Raw genomic sequence first — 17,214 nt, forward strand, 5'->3', positions numbered from 1 at the left:
GAGAGTTTCTCATACATACACGTTTATTCAAATAAAGCTGGAAAAGAAAAAAAAAAGCAACAAAAATAATCAGAAAGAACAGAAACATGGATTATAATAGGCAGCCAGTGTATTTGGCTGCTACTTCACAAAAAGAAAGAAATGAAGCACCAGAAAATGCTCTCTTCCACTAGATGGAGAAGGCACTAAAACAACACCACAGCTTGCTTAGCCCACACTCTTAATGCAGAGCAGATGGGTACCTAGAAAGACATATCACAAAGTAGGTTCACACTAGCCTACCATAAATTCATTTGTATTTGTTTGGATTTCCAACACCAGAAATTGCATGTTAAGGGACACTATAACAGAGTAAGTTGTTAGTTTCAGAAGTTAACAGTGAGAGATTTAAATTCAGACAGAATTCAGATAGAATTCAGATAGAATTGTCAGTATCTAGAAAGAGTTGGCCTTTATATGCACATGAACATATATATTCATAAAACAATCCTGTATTTTGCTTATTTTCTACAATAATTGTGCATATATTAAAATAATAAATTTTGAAGAAAAAAAAAAAAACAACCCTAAAAGTTTCTTGATGTTTGGACCAAGAGACTAGGGTGTATCCATTATGAAAACCAGTGGAATGTCAGAAAATCTAACCTACAGTACAATTGATTTTTCAGATCTCCTCCACACTTCATTTGTCTTTGACTTAAGACTATTTAAGAACACTAAGAATTTTAAGATTTATTTCTGAAGAACATATGACCAACATAAACTTCCTTTGTGTGAAAAGCATAAGTGAACAATGTTTCAGTTTACAGGCAGATACACCTGAGATCTGGTGATAGATGCAGACCTAATATCATTTGTGACTCTGTAGTTCTCCCTTATGAATAATTTGGCTTGATTCTCTGTGGACTGGATAGACATCCCAAGAATCATCATATTTGTTAGTCAGATGAAACTACTATTAAAAAAATGAATCTCTGCTGAAGTTACTCCTACTATATAGTTCAAAGTCGTAAGGCTGCAAGGTCATCTATACTGAAGGGAAGAAGTTCCCCATCTCTTTTCCTTTCCTTCCTACTCTTATTTCTGGATTACCTTGTTCTAGCACTATCATCTAGTAGGCCACTCACTGTCAGCTTCATTTCACTACCTGGTGAGTTCAAATGGCTCCAAGTGTGCTCCAGAGGTTAGTCTTCTCTATACCTTTTCCAGGGACAAATTCTCATTTAAATAGGAACAAGTCCTAGAAAAACGAGACTGCTCTGCTGTGGCAGGAAACTGGCTGATTTACAGTTTACACTGACATACATTTAATTTAATATGAGCAGGTACTGAGTCAAAGGATCTTATTGCTTATGACAATTTTTCCTTTTTTTCCACTGAATTGTTTATTCATACACAGAGTAGTTAAAAAGGTCTAAGCCAAGAGAAAAGCTACTGTTTCATGAATAGATGTAATACAGCTGGGGACAGCACAGTTTGTTCTGATATGGTGCCTAATGATATTTCATCAAAGTAAAGGGAGGTGGGAGGAACTATTCATACTGTGGCTGTTCTTGGTATAAACAGATGGCTTCGAAGTCTGCAGATGTGTCACACTGGCAGCTGTTAACAGTCCTAATATTCACACCAAAATAGTTGAGGCAGTGAGTGTTCTCAGGAAAAAAGTGAACTAAAAAGAATTCAATTCATGGCAGGAGCATATAAACACGAAGAGTCTGTAACATATCAACCTGCAAAAACTGCAAAAGGAAGGAGTTTAACAAATGAAAATGAGGAGTAAACTGTATTCTCATCCAGTCTGAGTTCTCTCACCAGTTTACACTTCATGTTATCTGTTTGAATGAGAACTTCCAAATTTCGTAGAGGGCCAATCTATTTTTGTTTACTGTGAAAATATAGTAGACATATCTGGTTAGTGTACGACTAATACTGCATGTATTTTGGAAAAATAGAACCTCATTTTTCTCTGGGCTAAGTTCAGCTAAATTGCTGAACAGCTTACCTAGTTATAGCTAAATAAAAGTACCTGACTTATCCCCACACTAAATGTTGACCACTTTCAAAAATAAAGCTTACCAATAATAAAAATTGCCAGACACTGAGTTATACAGTTATGCAGTCCATTATTATATGAAATTAAAATTTTCCCTAGTCTTCCAGAATTTAAATTCATCTGTTTCCTTCTTAAGGTAACAAACTTACAAAACACAAAATCACTAGACTTTGCACTTTGCAACAAAGAATAGCAGACAAACACAAGCTAAAAAATATTTTCTGAAGAATTTAGCCTGTGTTAGAAAATAGAAGATACACGAAAAAATTTCAAGAATGATTGGAGAATAGTGTGATGATCCCAACAGGAAATTGTCAGAACTGAACTACATATGGACTAGTATTTAGTTTTCCTTTAAGTAAAATATCTACTCTAATATAAACTAGTTCTATTAATTGCTTGTTGCAGTGAACCATCCCCATCTAATGTAAGTAGTTTACCACATTGCCATTAATGAAATGAGTTGTATCACTGAATATCTGGTATTCTGGTGCATATATTCTTTCAACTCTTTTGAAGTCCTTGAAACTCCTATGTTAACAAAATATCTGACAATTTTTTCTAGGAGTCCCTTTAGATAACTGTGAAAAGCCATCCAATCTAAACTAGAGAGAAGATTCAGAGTAAGAACACCAATATATTACAAAATATTCAATTATGAGGCAAAAAGGAATAATGATATTTTGTGACAGAACTGTGTTGGTACAACTTTCCTTGTTTGCATACAGTCAGGCTGGATTTGACTTTCTCAGTTGACTCAGCTTCCCATGATTCATGCAGTGTCTTAATTTTCTCACTGTAAAGTCAGAATAATACTTGAAAAGCAGATGAGAATTACATTTTAGCTACATAAATCTCTAATATCTCAATAATGAGATCACACGTGTAATTCTACAAGAATGTTTAAACATTTTAAGTGGATTATTTGCACTACTTTGTTAATAATCTAGAAAACTAAATTTATTAGGGCATGAAAAACGAGATCATGCAGGTAAACAGGGTAAGATCATTCTTCCTTTCGTTTTTATACATGTGCTCTATTAGTTTGGTGGTGTTTTTTTCCTTTTATAGTGATGCTAAAAGTTATGTTTATTGCACTTACTGCAGAAAGCTTTAAAATAATGTAAAGGTTATCTGAGTCTTGTGAGATCATTCCTAATCTGCAGGTGGTCAAGAAGAGAATGATCTTGAAAAGGTCAACCTGACTTTCACTAGCAAGGAAGTCAGGTGTTTTATTACGTGAAATATATTTCTTTGGATTCTTTTTTTCAGTAATCACAATATTTAAAGGTAAAGTGGAAGAAGTTGAATTACCTGTGGATAAAGTAGACATCATTATCAGCGAGTGGATGGGTTATTGTCTTTTCTATGAGTCAATGTTAAACACAGTCATCTTCGCACGAGATAAATGGCTGGTAGGTGCCCTGCATTTTATGCTCCTCTCTGAAACAATCAGCACTTCTTTTCTGACTACAAGCCTTCCTTCTCCTACTGTCCTCATAACAAAAGACAGTTACATCTCCAATACAATTTTGTAGGCTTTAATGGAAAAGAAAACAAAAAGAACAAAAAGATTCTCAGTAAAAGAGATTAGGTTTTGATTGACTGCCGGTGAAATTCATATAGACACTCTATAATAGCATTGCTACAGGCTGCAAGATTTGCTGAGATTAAAGCTGATGTGACAATCTGAAGTAAAACAGAAAAGGCATGCAAGAGATGCTTGTCTGTTTTTTGTATGTGCAGTTCAAAATGTGATGTCTTTGTCAGGTGAATAGATTACGAGATCCATTTCCCCACAATTCATCAACAGAAACCAGGAGGGCTAATGTTTCCAGACCGAGCTGCTTTGTACATGGTAGCAATTGAAGACAGACAATACAAGGACTTCAAAATTCACTGTAAGTACATGCCTAATAATAACCATTTTCTACTGTCATTTACCTAAAATATTTGACTTATAGTGGCCTGCTGTAATCTCCTTACTGACAACATTTTGCAAAAGCCATGAATTCACACTAGCCAGGGCAGAATTCCAATACAAACAAAAACTAAGAAAATTCTAGTCTAATGAAAAATTAAGTAAACTTTCAATAATTTAAAGTCTGCAAAGCATAGACACATGAGTGATACAATGTTTGCAACTTTATTGATAACTCTAAATCTATTTTAAAATGTGTATTTTAGGAGATGTAGTTTCATTGTTGATTTTGTAAATATCCCACATTAAAATTTAAAAAAATTAAATATCCCAATTAGAATCACAGAATGGTCTGAGTTTGAAGGAACCTTAAATATCATCTAGTCTGAACTCCCCTGCCATGTTAAGGGATGCTTACTGTAGATTACACTGCTTAAAAACTCATCCAACTTAGCCTTTAACGCTTCCAGGAAAGAGGCATCTATAAGTACAACCTCTCTGGGCAACATCTTCCAGTGCCTCATCACAGTCATAAGAATTTCCTCTTAACATCCAAGCTAAATCTGCCCCCTTTTATTTAAAATCATAAAGCACTTGGTAGTGAACGCTACCAAAAAGAGAATTCTTGTCATTCGGAATGAATGTCATTCATTTTGTTGTTTGTTTTGTTTTTAATAAAAATAACAACAGAAAAATTAACTTGATGCATTTCAATTGTAAAGGTTAAGAAATAAGTGTCGAAATTACATCTTACTAATAAATTGTCATGGAGAAAAAACATGTAATACTTTTTAGAACACTTCATATTAGCATTTTTAAATAAAAAATAAGGATCAGAATTTTCCATTTATTTTAATGTGAAAAAGACCAAAGGTTTTTTGCTTTTGCTTCATGGATGCATAAAACTGACCTGGCATTTACATTTAATTTTTTCACCTTAGGTTTCATTGAATAACTTGTGCTTTAGTTGAGGTTATCTTCTTCAGTCTCCTACTCAAATTTCAAAATTAAATCGAGTCATACAGAACCTAGTCCAGCAGAGTTCAGAGATGGGGATTCCTTATATTCTCTAAGCTGTTGTGTTATTGCTGAAGTACCTTCAAGTGTAAACATGTTTATGAACTTTCAGCCAGAATTTTCCATTCTGGAATTGCATCCATTGTCTCTTGTCACCTCAAACACAGTTTTCCTGGAAATACTTCATATCTGAGTATGTGCTTCACTTTTATCACCGCTGTGTCATAATCCTAGTTCATGTTCAACTTATAGATCCCCAGATCTCCCAAGTTTTGGATTTATTTGGTCATAATAGTTTTGATGAAAGGAACAAATTCAACATTGCTTTTTTTTCACTTTTTTTTTTTTCTTTTTGACTCTTATTTATTTACTTTTTAGAGTTTGTCAATTTCACTTATAGGCATTTTTTGTTGTAGAAGGCGAGGGGAGGTGAGGGAAAGGGGAACCACAAAAATTCCTAAGCAGCTTTGTTAATTAAAGATTAATTTCAGCAAAATTTGTTGGTCCACTCCACCTACAGATGAAAATGCCTAATTCCTCCCTTTCCTCTAAAATTACTCTCAGAAAAAGAAGTTGAGTGTTTCCCTAATCAAATTCAGTTTTAATACTTTGAACTGCAATGCATATGGGTCATCATGGGTCAAAAGCAACTCCACTGTAGTAAGGCAGTGAAAAAAATGTTTCTGTAAGTGCCAGGTAAAAGTTTATCAACTCCTCAAGCATTGTTTAGGTTATTCTCCTCTCTTTTGTGGTGACCTTAGCAGTTAAATTCATTACAAAATTTACAGATTCAGAAGGATGTATGTGGCATCCATTCTGTAAAAGATTCAAAGACATTTTGGGCTAAAAACTCCTTTATCGCAATTTTCTTTTGAACTCCTTCCTTTCTAAGCTTTGAGTTTTATTCTTATCTCAGGATTTAACTCTTTTTTTTTAATCTTTGAAAATGTTCAGGTTTTATTTTCTCTTCTAAAATGTTGTTTTTCTTTAAGACACTTTCTTTTCTGATTTCACCTGATTTTCCTCACTTTTTATACCTCCAGTGTTTACTCTGTAACTTCTTAGTTATTTCCATCTCACTCATAGCTGCACTGCCTTCTTGCCTCTTACCAATTTGTTACTCCTTGATAGTATCTTCTTACGTTTCAGTTTTTCCTCTTTTTTCTCTCTTAAGATGGGGGAGAAAATCTTGCCTTCATATGAGCTTGAGGGCTGAGCTTTTCAAAGTACATTCAAAAGCCATCAAATTAAGTAATAAAATATAAAACTTCTAAAAAACATCTGATGTCTCAAACTTGTAATACCACAAAGGACTGCCATAGTCAATTAGTCTTATTTCCTGCAAAATGTAAAATACATACTTTTATCTCTTTAATCCTTTGACAGGTTTCTAACAGACTGTAGTATGCACTCAATGACATTTCATGTAGGCTGAAGTTCATCAAAAAAATTTTTTTCCTCAATGTTTCCTAGGTGATCTTGTCTGAGTAATCATATAAAAACATCTGGCTTCTCAAAATAAAATCTGAAGTTCCTTCATTCCTAATCTACTTGGAACACCGGTACCACAGTTCTGGGGAGGAAGAAATAAAAAAAAAAAAAACCACCAATGTATTTTACACTTGTCCAAATAGTATATGTATAATTTTTAAATATTCACTGAATTTTTCTAGCCAGCCTTCTACTCAACACAGGCTGTAATGCCCAGTGACGTTTATGACATTTTTAGAATTTAAAATTGACTGCTGAATGAAACTTGATTCACATGATTAATAAGAATATTTCATGTTTTTTGAAGTTTTCATTTTGTGAATCAACCTTAAAAGCAGAGCCAGTTTACTTTTCCCTAAGTTACTATTAATTCAAGGAAAAAACAGAAACACTTAAGAAGTTTAAATCAGCATGGATTTAAAATAGTTTAGAAGAAGGATACTTTGTTTTTTGCCATGATATAAATGCGGATTGAATCTAAAATCTCCCAAATGCTGAAACACATGAAATTCTATTTCTGTCAGTAATTTGCTTCTTAAAGAGCATATGTAAAACCAGGTGACTGAATAGTAACCTAAAAAAATCCCAAATGAATATGAAAGATAGAACACATTTCTAGGTCTTGGTCTGGCATGTTACATAATTTTGAGCAACATTTCCAAATATCTAGAATTCTGAACAATCATCAAGTCTCATATAACACAGTTTAGAGTGGGGGCATCCAAAAACACAGGCCACTTGTTAAAAGATGTACATCAATGTTTATTTTGCCACAAATGCATTATCTATATAATAGCAGCAATGACATAGACAACTGTGGCACCTCAGCAAAAAGTTAATGAGAACAACATCAGCTGATCATAGAAATACTTTCAAAGGAAATATGCTTGAGAAGCAAAAAATACTTTTATTATCAATGCTGATTTTTGACACATCCATTTGCATTGACAGGGTGGGAGAATGTGTACGGCTTTGACATGACCTGTATTAGGGATGTTGCCATGAAGGAGCCTTTGGTGGACATAGTAGATCCAAAGCAAGTGGTGACCAATGCCTGCTTAATAAAGGTTTGGTAATACCAAATTTATCTATCAATGTTTACATCTAACTGTAAGATTCTTTGGAGACCTTCTGCTTTTGCTTTACTAATATCTTTGAATGTTTCTAACTAGCTAGACAAGCCATCATCGTAGAATACTATCACAATAAGACATACATTTTTAGAAATTTTTAAATTAGTCCAAATTAGTTTAAAAATAGATGAAATTGGTATGTTGCACATGCTCAGCTGTCAGCTAAATAAAGCAATACATATTATGGAATGCCTCAAAGTGAGATACCCCTTGTAACTCTCTACTCATTGGATTACTTCTATAAATGGTTGTCAAACTGTAACTTAAACTCTTAGAATTATAAATGTGCAAATACTGAATAGAGACATGATGTATTAAATATGAATTCTAATTGCCTTACCTTATTGTAAGGCAATAGGCTGAAAATTACCAATGGCAAGCTGCTGAGAAAGAATAAATTATTTCTGTTTGTAGTTTCTGAATTGCTTGATTCTGATGAAGTAACTCTAGTTTATTCCAGACAATGAAATCAGAATTGGAACAAAATTTTTGTGAATATTCCTAATTCTTAGCCTTATCCAGAATGTTGCTGTGCTCTCCCAGTACCAACTCTGGCAGACAGAGTTTGACTTGTACCCTCTTCTACATAAAAGACAGAATGGTCACAAAACCAGATTAGGAGTCTGTAGCTACAGGAATACAGGAAAGCTCTAAAATTCCTCTCATGTGCAGGAATCTTCCAGATGTGGGACTACTCACATGAATAAAGATTTCTGCTTCAATAGCAGAGGAATCAGGTCAATGAAGCCAAAAGTTTGCTCATTCAATGCAAAGACTCAGTTCCGTTTCATTACCTGGTTAACTATAATCATTATTCAATTGTTCTTCCATTAAGTTATTTAGAATGAAAGGTGGTAAATCACAACTTTTCTACTTATTTTATTCAAAGCATTTATCCCCTGAACTGTTAGTAATGTTCAGTGAACTGTGTAGTTTAGTAGAATATATACTTGACAGAATAAGAGGATCAGCAAAACAGGGATCAGGCCAGGTTCAAAAATAAGCTAATTAGCCTCCTACAAAGGTTAATATCCTGTATATTAATAAAAAAATAAATGTAAAAAGCAGGCTTCTGTTCTTAAAATACCCTTCAAAAGTGAAACAACTTTACCCAGCACATCAATATTTCTGAAACATTTAAAGTATTTCCTAGGGTTTTTTAACCACTTCACACTCAAGAGTCTACACAGCTCAGAGAAGAGCTACATACTCATTTATGGACTTCATCCATTGGACTTTATTCACAATTTCCCAATAGCAATATCACTAAAAAGTCACCAAAAATTACAGAAACCTGTAGCTGTCATCCACCAAATCAGTTCAGCTTGTCAAACTAAAAGCGTGATTTAAATATCAATAGAAATAAGCAATCTTGTAGATTCATCTTTGCTCCAAACAATTTACAGAATTTGCTTTTGTATAGTTGAAGGGTAATATCTCTCTGCCTGCTAATTAGAAACCTTTGTCTGACACAAGATTAGAAAACATTATCAGCAAAAAGCAGCCCCCTCTAATGACTCAAATATTTTGACTGCTTAACACGACATAGTCACAGAATATTCCCTCCTAGAAATGTGCAAACAAATCAGAAGTTTATTTTTACTTAAAAACAAAAACAAACAAACAAACAAAAAACCCACAAAAAAACTACCAACTTATGATGACTGTACCAGAGAGGAAAGATCTTAAAACTGGGTTACATATCTCCATTTCAACATCCATTGTACCTATATTTGTCAAAGTATCATTTTACCTTAATTTGCTCCAGTACCTGTCACTCCTCCCTCCCATTCCAAAGGGCACGCTCTCTTCTATGACTGGCCTTTCTTATCATATAATCAGCTCAGTCAGGTAACTGGATCATTTGCTGATGATTTAATATATTCAATTGTACCATGAATTTCTTAGAGCATAAATGATTGCTAGTTGTCTTGGTTGTTGATCATTAAATAAAATGCTTAAGTACATCACCTTAACAATTACCTTAGTCACAGACATCTGAATCTAAATAGATACTTCATTCTCTTCAAAACAGGAAGTAGATATTTATACAGTGAAGACTGAAGAACTGGCATTTACTTCAGCATTCTGCCTCCAAATTCAGCGTAATGATTACATTCATGCATTGGTCACCTATTTTAATATTGAATTTACAAAGTGCCACAAGAAGATGGGATTTTCTACAGGTAATCTGTACTTTTGTTCCATTTCTCTTTCAAGCTGTTTGTCAGTACTACTGGTCAGATGGTACATGAGGGTTTTCCGTAACAATAAGTTTTCATTTCAATGATAAAAACTATCATCCTTGAAGGAAGTGAACATGATGGAGAAAGGACAATTGTAGGAATTCTGCAAAAGCAGTGGCAGTATTTCACAATAGCTACCAATCTTACAGCTCAGAAAGAATTATAATCCTGGAGTTCATGCTCATCAGCAGTTATATCTTAATCCTATATTATGTTTCTTGTAGGAAAGAAGAAACAGAGATTGTTGCCTCAGTAAGAAATAGCAGCTCCGGGTCCCAGCTTCCATGAAATCTGAAACTCAACAAATGTTTCTTGCTTGTCTCAGAATCTAGACTAAAATTATCAGTTTTTCAACAACATAACCACACACATATTTCTTATGAAAATTGGCTCAATCAACCCATACATGAAACTCTCACTTCCCTAGGTGAGCAGATACCTAAAGAAGTAATTGGAATAATTCCATTCCTCTGAGGAATGGTTTGCCAGAGTGAATAATCCACTGTTAGAAGAAATGTAAAAATCTTGTAACTGCTTTAATGACAAGAACAATAAACAATAGTTGCCGGTTGTTACTGGCACCACTGGTGTAAATGGAATCTAATGTAAGTTAAAAGTTTTTAGAAATATTTTCTTTTTTTCCCCTTGCAGGAGCTTTCAGCTCTTCACTGAGAATCAAAACTTATGTTTTATTCTTCTAGAATAACCATATGGAAGATATTATTGGTACATCATATTATTTATTTTTTCATCAAACAATTTCCCTGGTCATTCTATAAAGTCATTACGCTGCAGTATTTCTCATACTGTATCAGGTATCAGTGACCAATGACAGGCAAAAGTTACCAGTGCAAATTCACCAGGGACTGATCGAACTTCTGTATTTAAATCAAGGATAAAAACAAATATGCAAAACAGAAAAATTAAAATTGCTGAAGAGAAATGACAACTAAAACAAGCAGTACCATTCATTTAAAGTTTAGAGGTGTAGTAAATGCAGAATTAAACAAAGTAATTCCTGATGAGCCAGCCCTACACAATAGGAAGAAGTCTGTGAAATCCAAATAGACTGATACCCAAATGTTGGATACGTTATTCAAAAATATGCTTGAAATAGTCATTCACAAAGGAGTCCTGTCACAAGCAGGTGCTGATTGCAGCTTTATGTAGGTGTTATCTGGATGGCATTGAACTTCTCTCTAACTGCCCTGAAGTTTGTGGCCAACCATATGCAACATCAGTTATATTCTCCTATACTGAAACATGTCAAAAGGCAGTTTTTCTCACCTATTTTAGGACAAGATACCTTTCTTTGGAAGTAGTCACTTCTTTTGATTAAACCAGTCGATGATTTAGCATTGTCATCTCTCTCTGAGATTAATTTCATTTCTGCAATGTAGCATTCTGAGAACAGGTGAGAGTTCTAAATTTTGGATAATCTGTTTCATGTCTCCATAACTTGAAAAGGCAAGCATTTCTGAACATCGAGTAGGGTAATACTGGAAGTTTTGAAGAATGATTGCAAAGTGTGTGCTGCCATCCTCAGGATTTATAGTATTTTTTTCTCCTCCAAATATAATGAGCAGCAATGGAATTTTGGGGGAAAAAAATCTAAATACGAAATAGTTGAATAGTGTGTGCTTGGTCTTGATGACAAACATAAAATGAAGACAAACCAAAGTGAGCATTCAATTCTAATAAAATTGATTAATTAAAATATTTGTGCAAAGGAACCCCAGACTTAACTAAGACTAGCACTTGGCAAAATTTATCGTTTAGTTCTAAACATAAAGGGCATCAAAGTGGTTCTACTAAGAGAGACTAGGAATTCATTTAGACTGGTATCAATCTCTGTCAATCATACATAGCATATGCTGTTAAAAGAAAAAAAAAAAAACTGGTTCAAATGCCCTTTCCCCAGACATGTTCTCCTGAAAATCTCTGTACTCTTTCAGCATCATGAATCAAAGGCTTCTTTTGTGTCACTGTGGTTATCATTTTTTGCACGATTCTTTGTGATTTTCTGTTTTTGAATTAATCTATACTTCTGACATTCAAATAACTTAGTGGTAAAGATTTTCCCAACTTGAATGTGTGTAAGTTAATAGGAATACATACAGGAAGTGCCTGTCATGCTCACTAACATTCTTCATGGAATCCCTCTTGCTAGCTGTAATCACATTTAACATGTTCCAGTAAAACTTAGATGACAATCCACTATCAGTCAATAGAATTGTGTTGCTACGATTGTCCTTAAGCTCAAATGTTAATACTGTGTACGAGTTAAAAGTTTTATAGGCCCTTTTTCATTTGTTGCAAGTCTTAATTTGATTTATAAGACAAAGACCAAATTTATTTAAATAATGCCCATATATGTTTTCTAGCACCTGATGCTCCCTATACTCACTGGAAGCAAACTGTCTTCTACTTAGAGGACTGTTTAACTGTGAAACGAGGAGAAGAAATCTATGGGACAATATCCATGAAGCCAAATGCAAAAAATGTGGTAAGTCAGCATCACTGCTTCTAATTCTAACTCTACTGATGGCAAATAATAATCAGCAGTAATTAAAATGTGTATAAGTAAAACAATGAGTATGCTAAAAACACTAAATGTGTATATTTTAGTAAAAGCTGTGTTCATAGTTTCACGAAAACTGGTGACAGCAATGGTAACATAGTACTTACCTTACAGAAGACAGCTTGCAAACCAGCTAGCAAGAGAAGGAAGAAATCGTCCAGCTACATCACCAAGTCAGCTGCCCTCTGAAATAATCTAGAATCATATTTTGTGAAAAAAAACAGGCAAGGGTCTCTTCATACTGTCACTAAAATCAGAAATAAGAGCCCCCTACCAGTACAAAATGATTGAGTAAATTCTATACTTACAGCCACATTTTCCACTCAGCACCCAAGAATTCACCTTTCAGGAAATTAAGTAACATATTCCAGTTGCTTTTGTATGAACTCACTATTCAAACTCACTATGGTTATTTCAAAATTTTGCCTGTCTATAGAAAATACTTATGTTTTATTCAAGACCAAAGCCAAAACATGATGGATATCACTCTATGATGACCAAGAGCTTCCTCAATTTGTCTGCTATGGGCTGATGTCATGAGTTAGAGTTTCTTTTAGCTTATAAGGAGACTATAGGACGTAGTCTAATGGACAACCACTACCAGTATAGAAAAGCAAGATATGAGAAGTATTGCTTCCATGAGAAACTGCCAAAACCCTTTAGTGAAATGTCCTTGGTTTTTATTACTACAATTACTACAATTATCACATACTGCCATTAATATAGTGTGATAATAATCCATTCATGCTGTCATTATAATTGTTGGAATATTGCATTCATTGACTGCAGTGAATCTTAGCATTCCATCACTTTCTTTTATTGCATGACTTGTCCGTCCTATTTTTGTACCAAATCTAAATTTTATATAATTTTCATGAAAGTGTTGATCCATGGGAAGAATTAAACATGAATTAAGCCTAGCATTAAAACAATCACTTTCACTTCTGAAACTTACTCCTTGCTGTGATAATACAGGAGAACAGTGTAATTACCACTTTAATGTTGTCTTCAGGTGGCATGGAAACATTTTTTTCTGCACTGAATGTATCAGTTCATTGTCCTTTTCTCTTGAGGGAAAAATAAAATTCAAATTTGTTCGCATAACACCTATTGCAGGTGGTAAATTTAAAATCTTCTTAATAGTTATCATAAAACACACTATTTCAGTATTCTTAGATTAAAAAATATTTCTTAGCACTTTGATCTTCTGAAATATGAAATCTTCCAAAAGCCTGCAGGGAGACACCTTCATCATTTTGTGAGACTGTGTAGTGCCTCTTTCCAAAAAACAAAGAATTATAAGAAAAATAATGACTAAGGGCTATACAACAATGGTAAGTGTACCTAACCTGTTCTGGAATAACTGTTCGATTGAAGACCCTTTACTCAATGGGATATGCTTTAAAAAAAAAAAATAATTATAGAATACTTATGATAGCACAGTATTTCAGAAACCTTCTAATTGTAACCAGGACAGTAAAGCAGTCTTGAGAAGAATACACTATACCCTAGACAGAGATTATATGATGACATTATAGTTCTTACATCCTACTTTTTCAATGCTAGCAACATTTCAAAACAAAAGAACTCAGAAACCACAGTATGTAACTCTTATGACTACAGGACTTTTCAAACTGAGCAATAACTAAATTCAAACACTGGATTTATGGTCTTGCTTACATTTACATTTAAATGTTCTACAGCGTGACCTGGATTTCACCATAGACTTGGATTTTAAAGGACAGCTATGTGAAGCATCAGTATCTAATGACTACAAAATGCGCTAGCAAGAAACCTTTCAGAGAGATGAAATGAATTCTATCAAGTCTTGAACTGCTGAACTTCAAGCCAGGAACAAATGTTTGCACGATTACTATATTAAATATTAGAATGTTTACTCCAGTGGAAAGTGGTAACATGATCCCTCTTACAGATGGTATAAAAGGCTGGGATCCTACTGTGAATGTACAGCATACAGAACTACAGCTTTTGTCAAATATATAGGGAAAACAAAGAACAGACTTGAGTGTTCTGTTTGACTTTAGGATGGCTGAAGATGCATATAAAATTGTACTATTTATAATGAATTTCTGGTTCTTCCAAGCTTTGCATGTTACAAGTGATTAGGGCAGTTTCTTCAATATAGAAGACCGCTAAAAAACATGATAGCTGGACTTAATGTTCAATATAAATACTATATAATATAGTATAAAATAGCATATTATGATATGATATATATATTGTACATGAGAAAAATGTTTATTCATAATAGGAACTCATTATGTGATTACTTAATTTTAATTATGCAGTTATGGAAAGATGATGTCACTACTCTAGACAGCGATACATTTCAGCTCTAATTAACTGCCCAAATTATAGCTTTGGGAAATACTCTGAACAAAATGTAGGTAAGAGCTGTGAGTTTATAAAGGATCAGCAAGTATCTCTTAGAATATCATCTGGAAACTGGACCATGAATTCTAAAATTCACTTTCATAACTGGATGTTTGTCAGAGCTTTAAAGAACATCAGCTTTATATCCTTGCAAATATTCTGTGGTGAGTTTTTATGGCTGGATTTTGCATGAGACCTTCTGAAATCAGGCACGTAGTATATAAATGTGATGAATGCAAAGTCTCTGAAATGGTGGATAATTCATGTTTTGTGGCCATGTAGTTTTTTCGCATATGAGTTCTCCGCAAGATTCTTAATACAAAATTGTTTTAAAAACTAGAGTTTCTCTTTCAGTAATGTTTCAGATAAGTTTTAAATTGCAAATACTGTTCTCAAGGGGTGCAATGATATGCTGGAATGAGTTAATGTCTTAAAAATATATATATTGCTTCCAATATTACTAAGATGTCTGTAGCTTCCCCATCCTCTTACACTCCTTGTTTTTCTTACAAAATCTTATGCTTATAGGTGAATATTGACTGTTTGTAATTATTTATATGTATTTTTACTGTATGAATGCTGACCATTAAATCACAAGTAATTTGTCAAAAAGTGAATCATCAGTTCTAAATATGCATCTTCTAGTCTCTATAGTGCAGTGCACTGCATCATGTTCCATCATATATTGGATGAGACTATTTTTTGCCTGAAACATCTTTTTAATCACCTATAAATAAAGCTTACTTGAATATGCAAGCAAACAGTGCTGCTCATCAGTAAGCTTCTTGTAGGTTCTTATTTTGCCAGTATAAGTTTGTCAGCTTTTATTTTCTAGAATATATTTATATTGCTTTTCCCTTCAAGAAAACTGTACAGTACCTCCATTTTTATGTAAGGTCTAAGGATTATGGTCTAGGGACTGTACTACATGGTATCTATGGAGAATGAAATTAAACTATAATTTAGCAGTTCCTTGCAGTTTTTTTAAAGCATTTCATTTCATTTTCCTGGAATGAGGGTAAACGACTTTTTTCACCAAATTACTGGCATTTTTTTCTGTCAAATACTACTGTCATTTTCAAGGAATCAGCTCATAACAATACTTTGAGTGAGGGCTTGGAACATAAAATCTTCAAGAAATACCTTTCTGTCAACACTTCATGAATCTAGGACTTCAAGGTAAGGAATTCTACCAGATCTTTTCTCTGTCCTTTCCACCTACAAAGAGACTCTCAAATTTAAAATATTGTTTATTTTTATCTTCTCCTTTTCTGCAAATCACTGAGGTGGTTATAACTTAAAGAGGAAAGACTCTGGCTTTATTTATCTGTCCTACTCCTTGATAGAACTTCAAGCCATACACTGGTTACTAATTGTTCAGAGATGATGGCAAGACAAGTCATATTTGGCTCTGGAAAATTAACTTGTACTATTCTTCACATCACATTGAAAGCATAGCACATGCTTCTCCATCACATGAACTTAGAGAACATACTACAGAGCCAGCTATCTTCAAATCACAGTGATCAAAAGAAAAAAATAGGCTTCTAAGTTCTATATGCATGTTTCAAACCACTAACATTCTGAAATCACCAATGAGTTCAGCATACATAGTGTCTGTCATGCATGTCATTAGTGAAACATAAATGCAAGATTGACAGCTACATGCAATTAGCTGATAGGCTTTCTTCAGCAATCCAGCAAGTAAAGAACTTATTACAAGAAACTAATACAAGGTCTGAGCCTAACCTTATTAAGACTTAAATAAGAAAGTCAGTCATGCACATCAGGATTTAATCCAAGTCATTCCTCTTCAAAGCTGTACATTAAAATACTAATGACAAAATGACATGATCTCTGAAACAGACACATCTTTAAAGATTTATTTCACTTTCCACTGACAAGAAAAGAACATCAAGAGCTGAGCTCAAAGCACGAAACAGAAATTTAAATATAATAGTTACACATCCCTGATGAGTAATAAATACAGCACTGGCAAAATGGGAAAGAAAGTCACTTCTGCCTTGACTGCGATCTTCAAGAAAGTTTATTAAAACTCATCGGGGATTGTCCTGTCACTTCAAGAACAAAGGAGCATCCAAAGAAGACAGATTTAAAGTATGCCACTAAAATGCACAGAGTACAATTCATATTGGCAGTGCCTATAGAATTAGGGAGGCAGTCCTGATGACATATTAAGAATATTGTTCTGTTTTCCTGAAGTTCTTTACAGAACAGTGTTCTATAACTCACATGCATTTATCACTCCCAGTACCAACTAGCTCTTGTCAGATGTTATTAAAATTACGAAGAAAATTAACTATATCCCAGGACACAGTAGAGTAGGTGGTAGAGTAAGAAGGCAAAAGAATGATTTA

At 33.8% G+C, this 17,214-nt stretch overlaps 1 protein-coding gene across 5 annotated transcripts in view; it reads left to right on the forward strand.

Annotated features, from left to right (window-relative positions):
• The window catches only part of PRMT8 (protein arginine methyltransferase 8), a 55,496-nt gene extending 39,692 nt beyond the window's left edge, over positions 1-15,804 (forward strand). For 3 of the 5 annotated variants that reach the window (XM_085234246.1, XM_010717068.4, XM_085234223.1), the window contains 6 exons: positions 3,326-3,468; positions 3,867-3,954; positions 7,434-7,549; positions 9,651-9,801; positions 12,246-12,367; positions 14,146-15,804. In XM_085234246.1, coding sequence (XP_085090372.1) covers positions 3,326-3,468; positions 3,867-3,954; positions 7,434-7,549; positions 9,651-9,801; positions 12,246-12,367; positions 14,146-14,229 — 704 coding nt within the window. In that variant the 3' untranslated portion in view covers positions 14,230-15,804. Of the gene's footprint in view, positions 1-3,325; positions 3,469-3,866; positions 3,955-7,433; positions 7,550-9,650; positions 9,802-10,085; positions 11,456-12,245; positions 12,368-14,145 lie in introns of those variants that run through there. The other 2 variants (XR_014885958.1, XM_085234234.1) reach the window with 2 other exon arrangements.
• Positions 15,805-17,214: the final 1,410 nt, after the last annotated feature.

This window comes from Meleagris gallopavo, chromosome 1, assembly GCF_905368555.1.
Source record: "Meleagris gallopavo chromosome 1, MGAL_WU_HG_1.1, whole genome shotgun sequence".
Taxonomy (NCBI): Eukaryota; Metazoa; Chordata; class Aves; order Galliformes; family Phasianidae; genus Meleagris; species Meleagris gallopavo.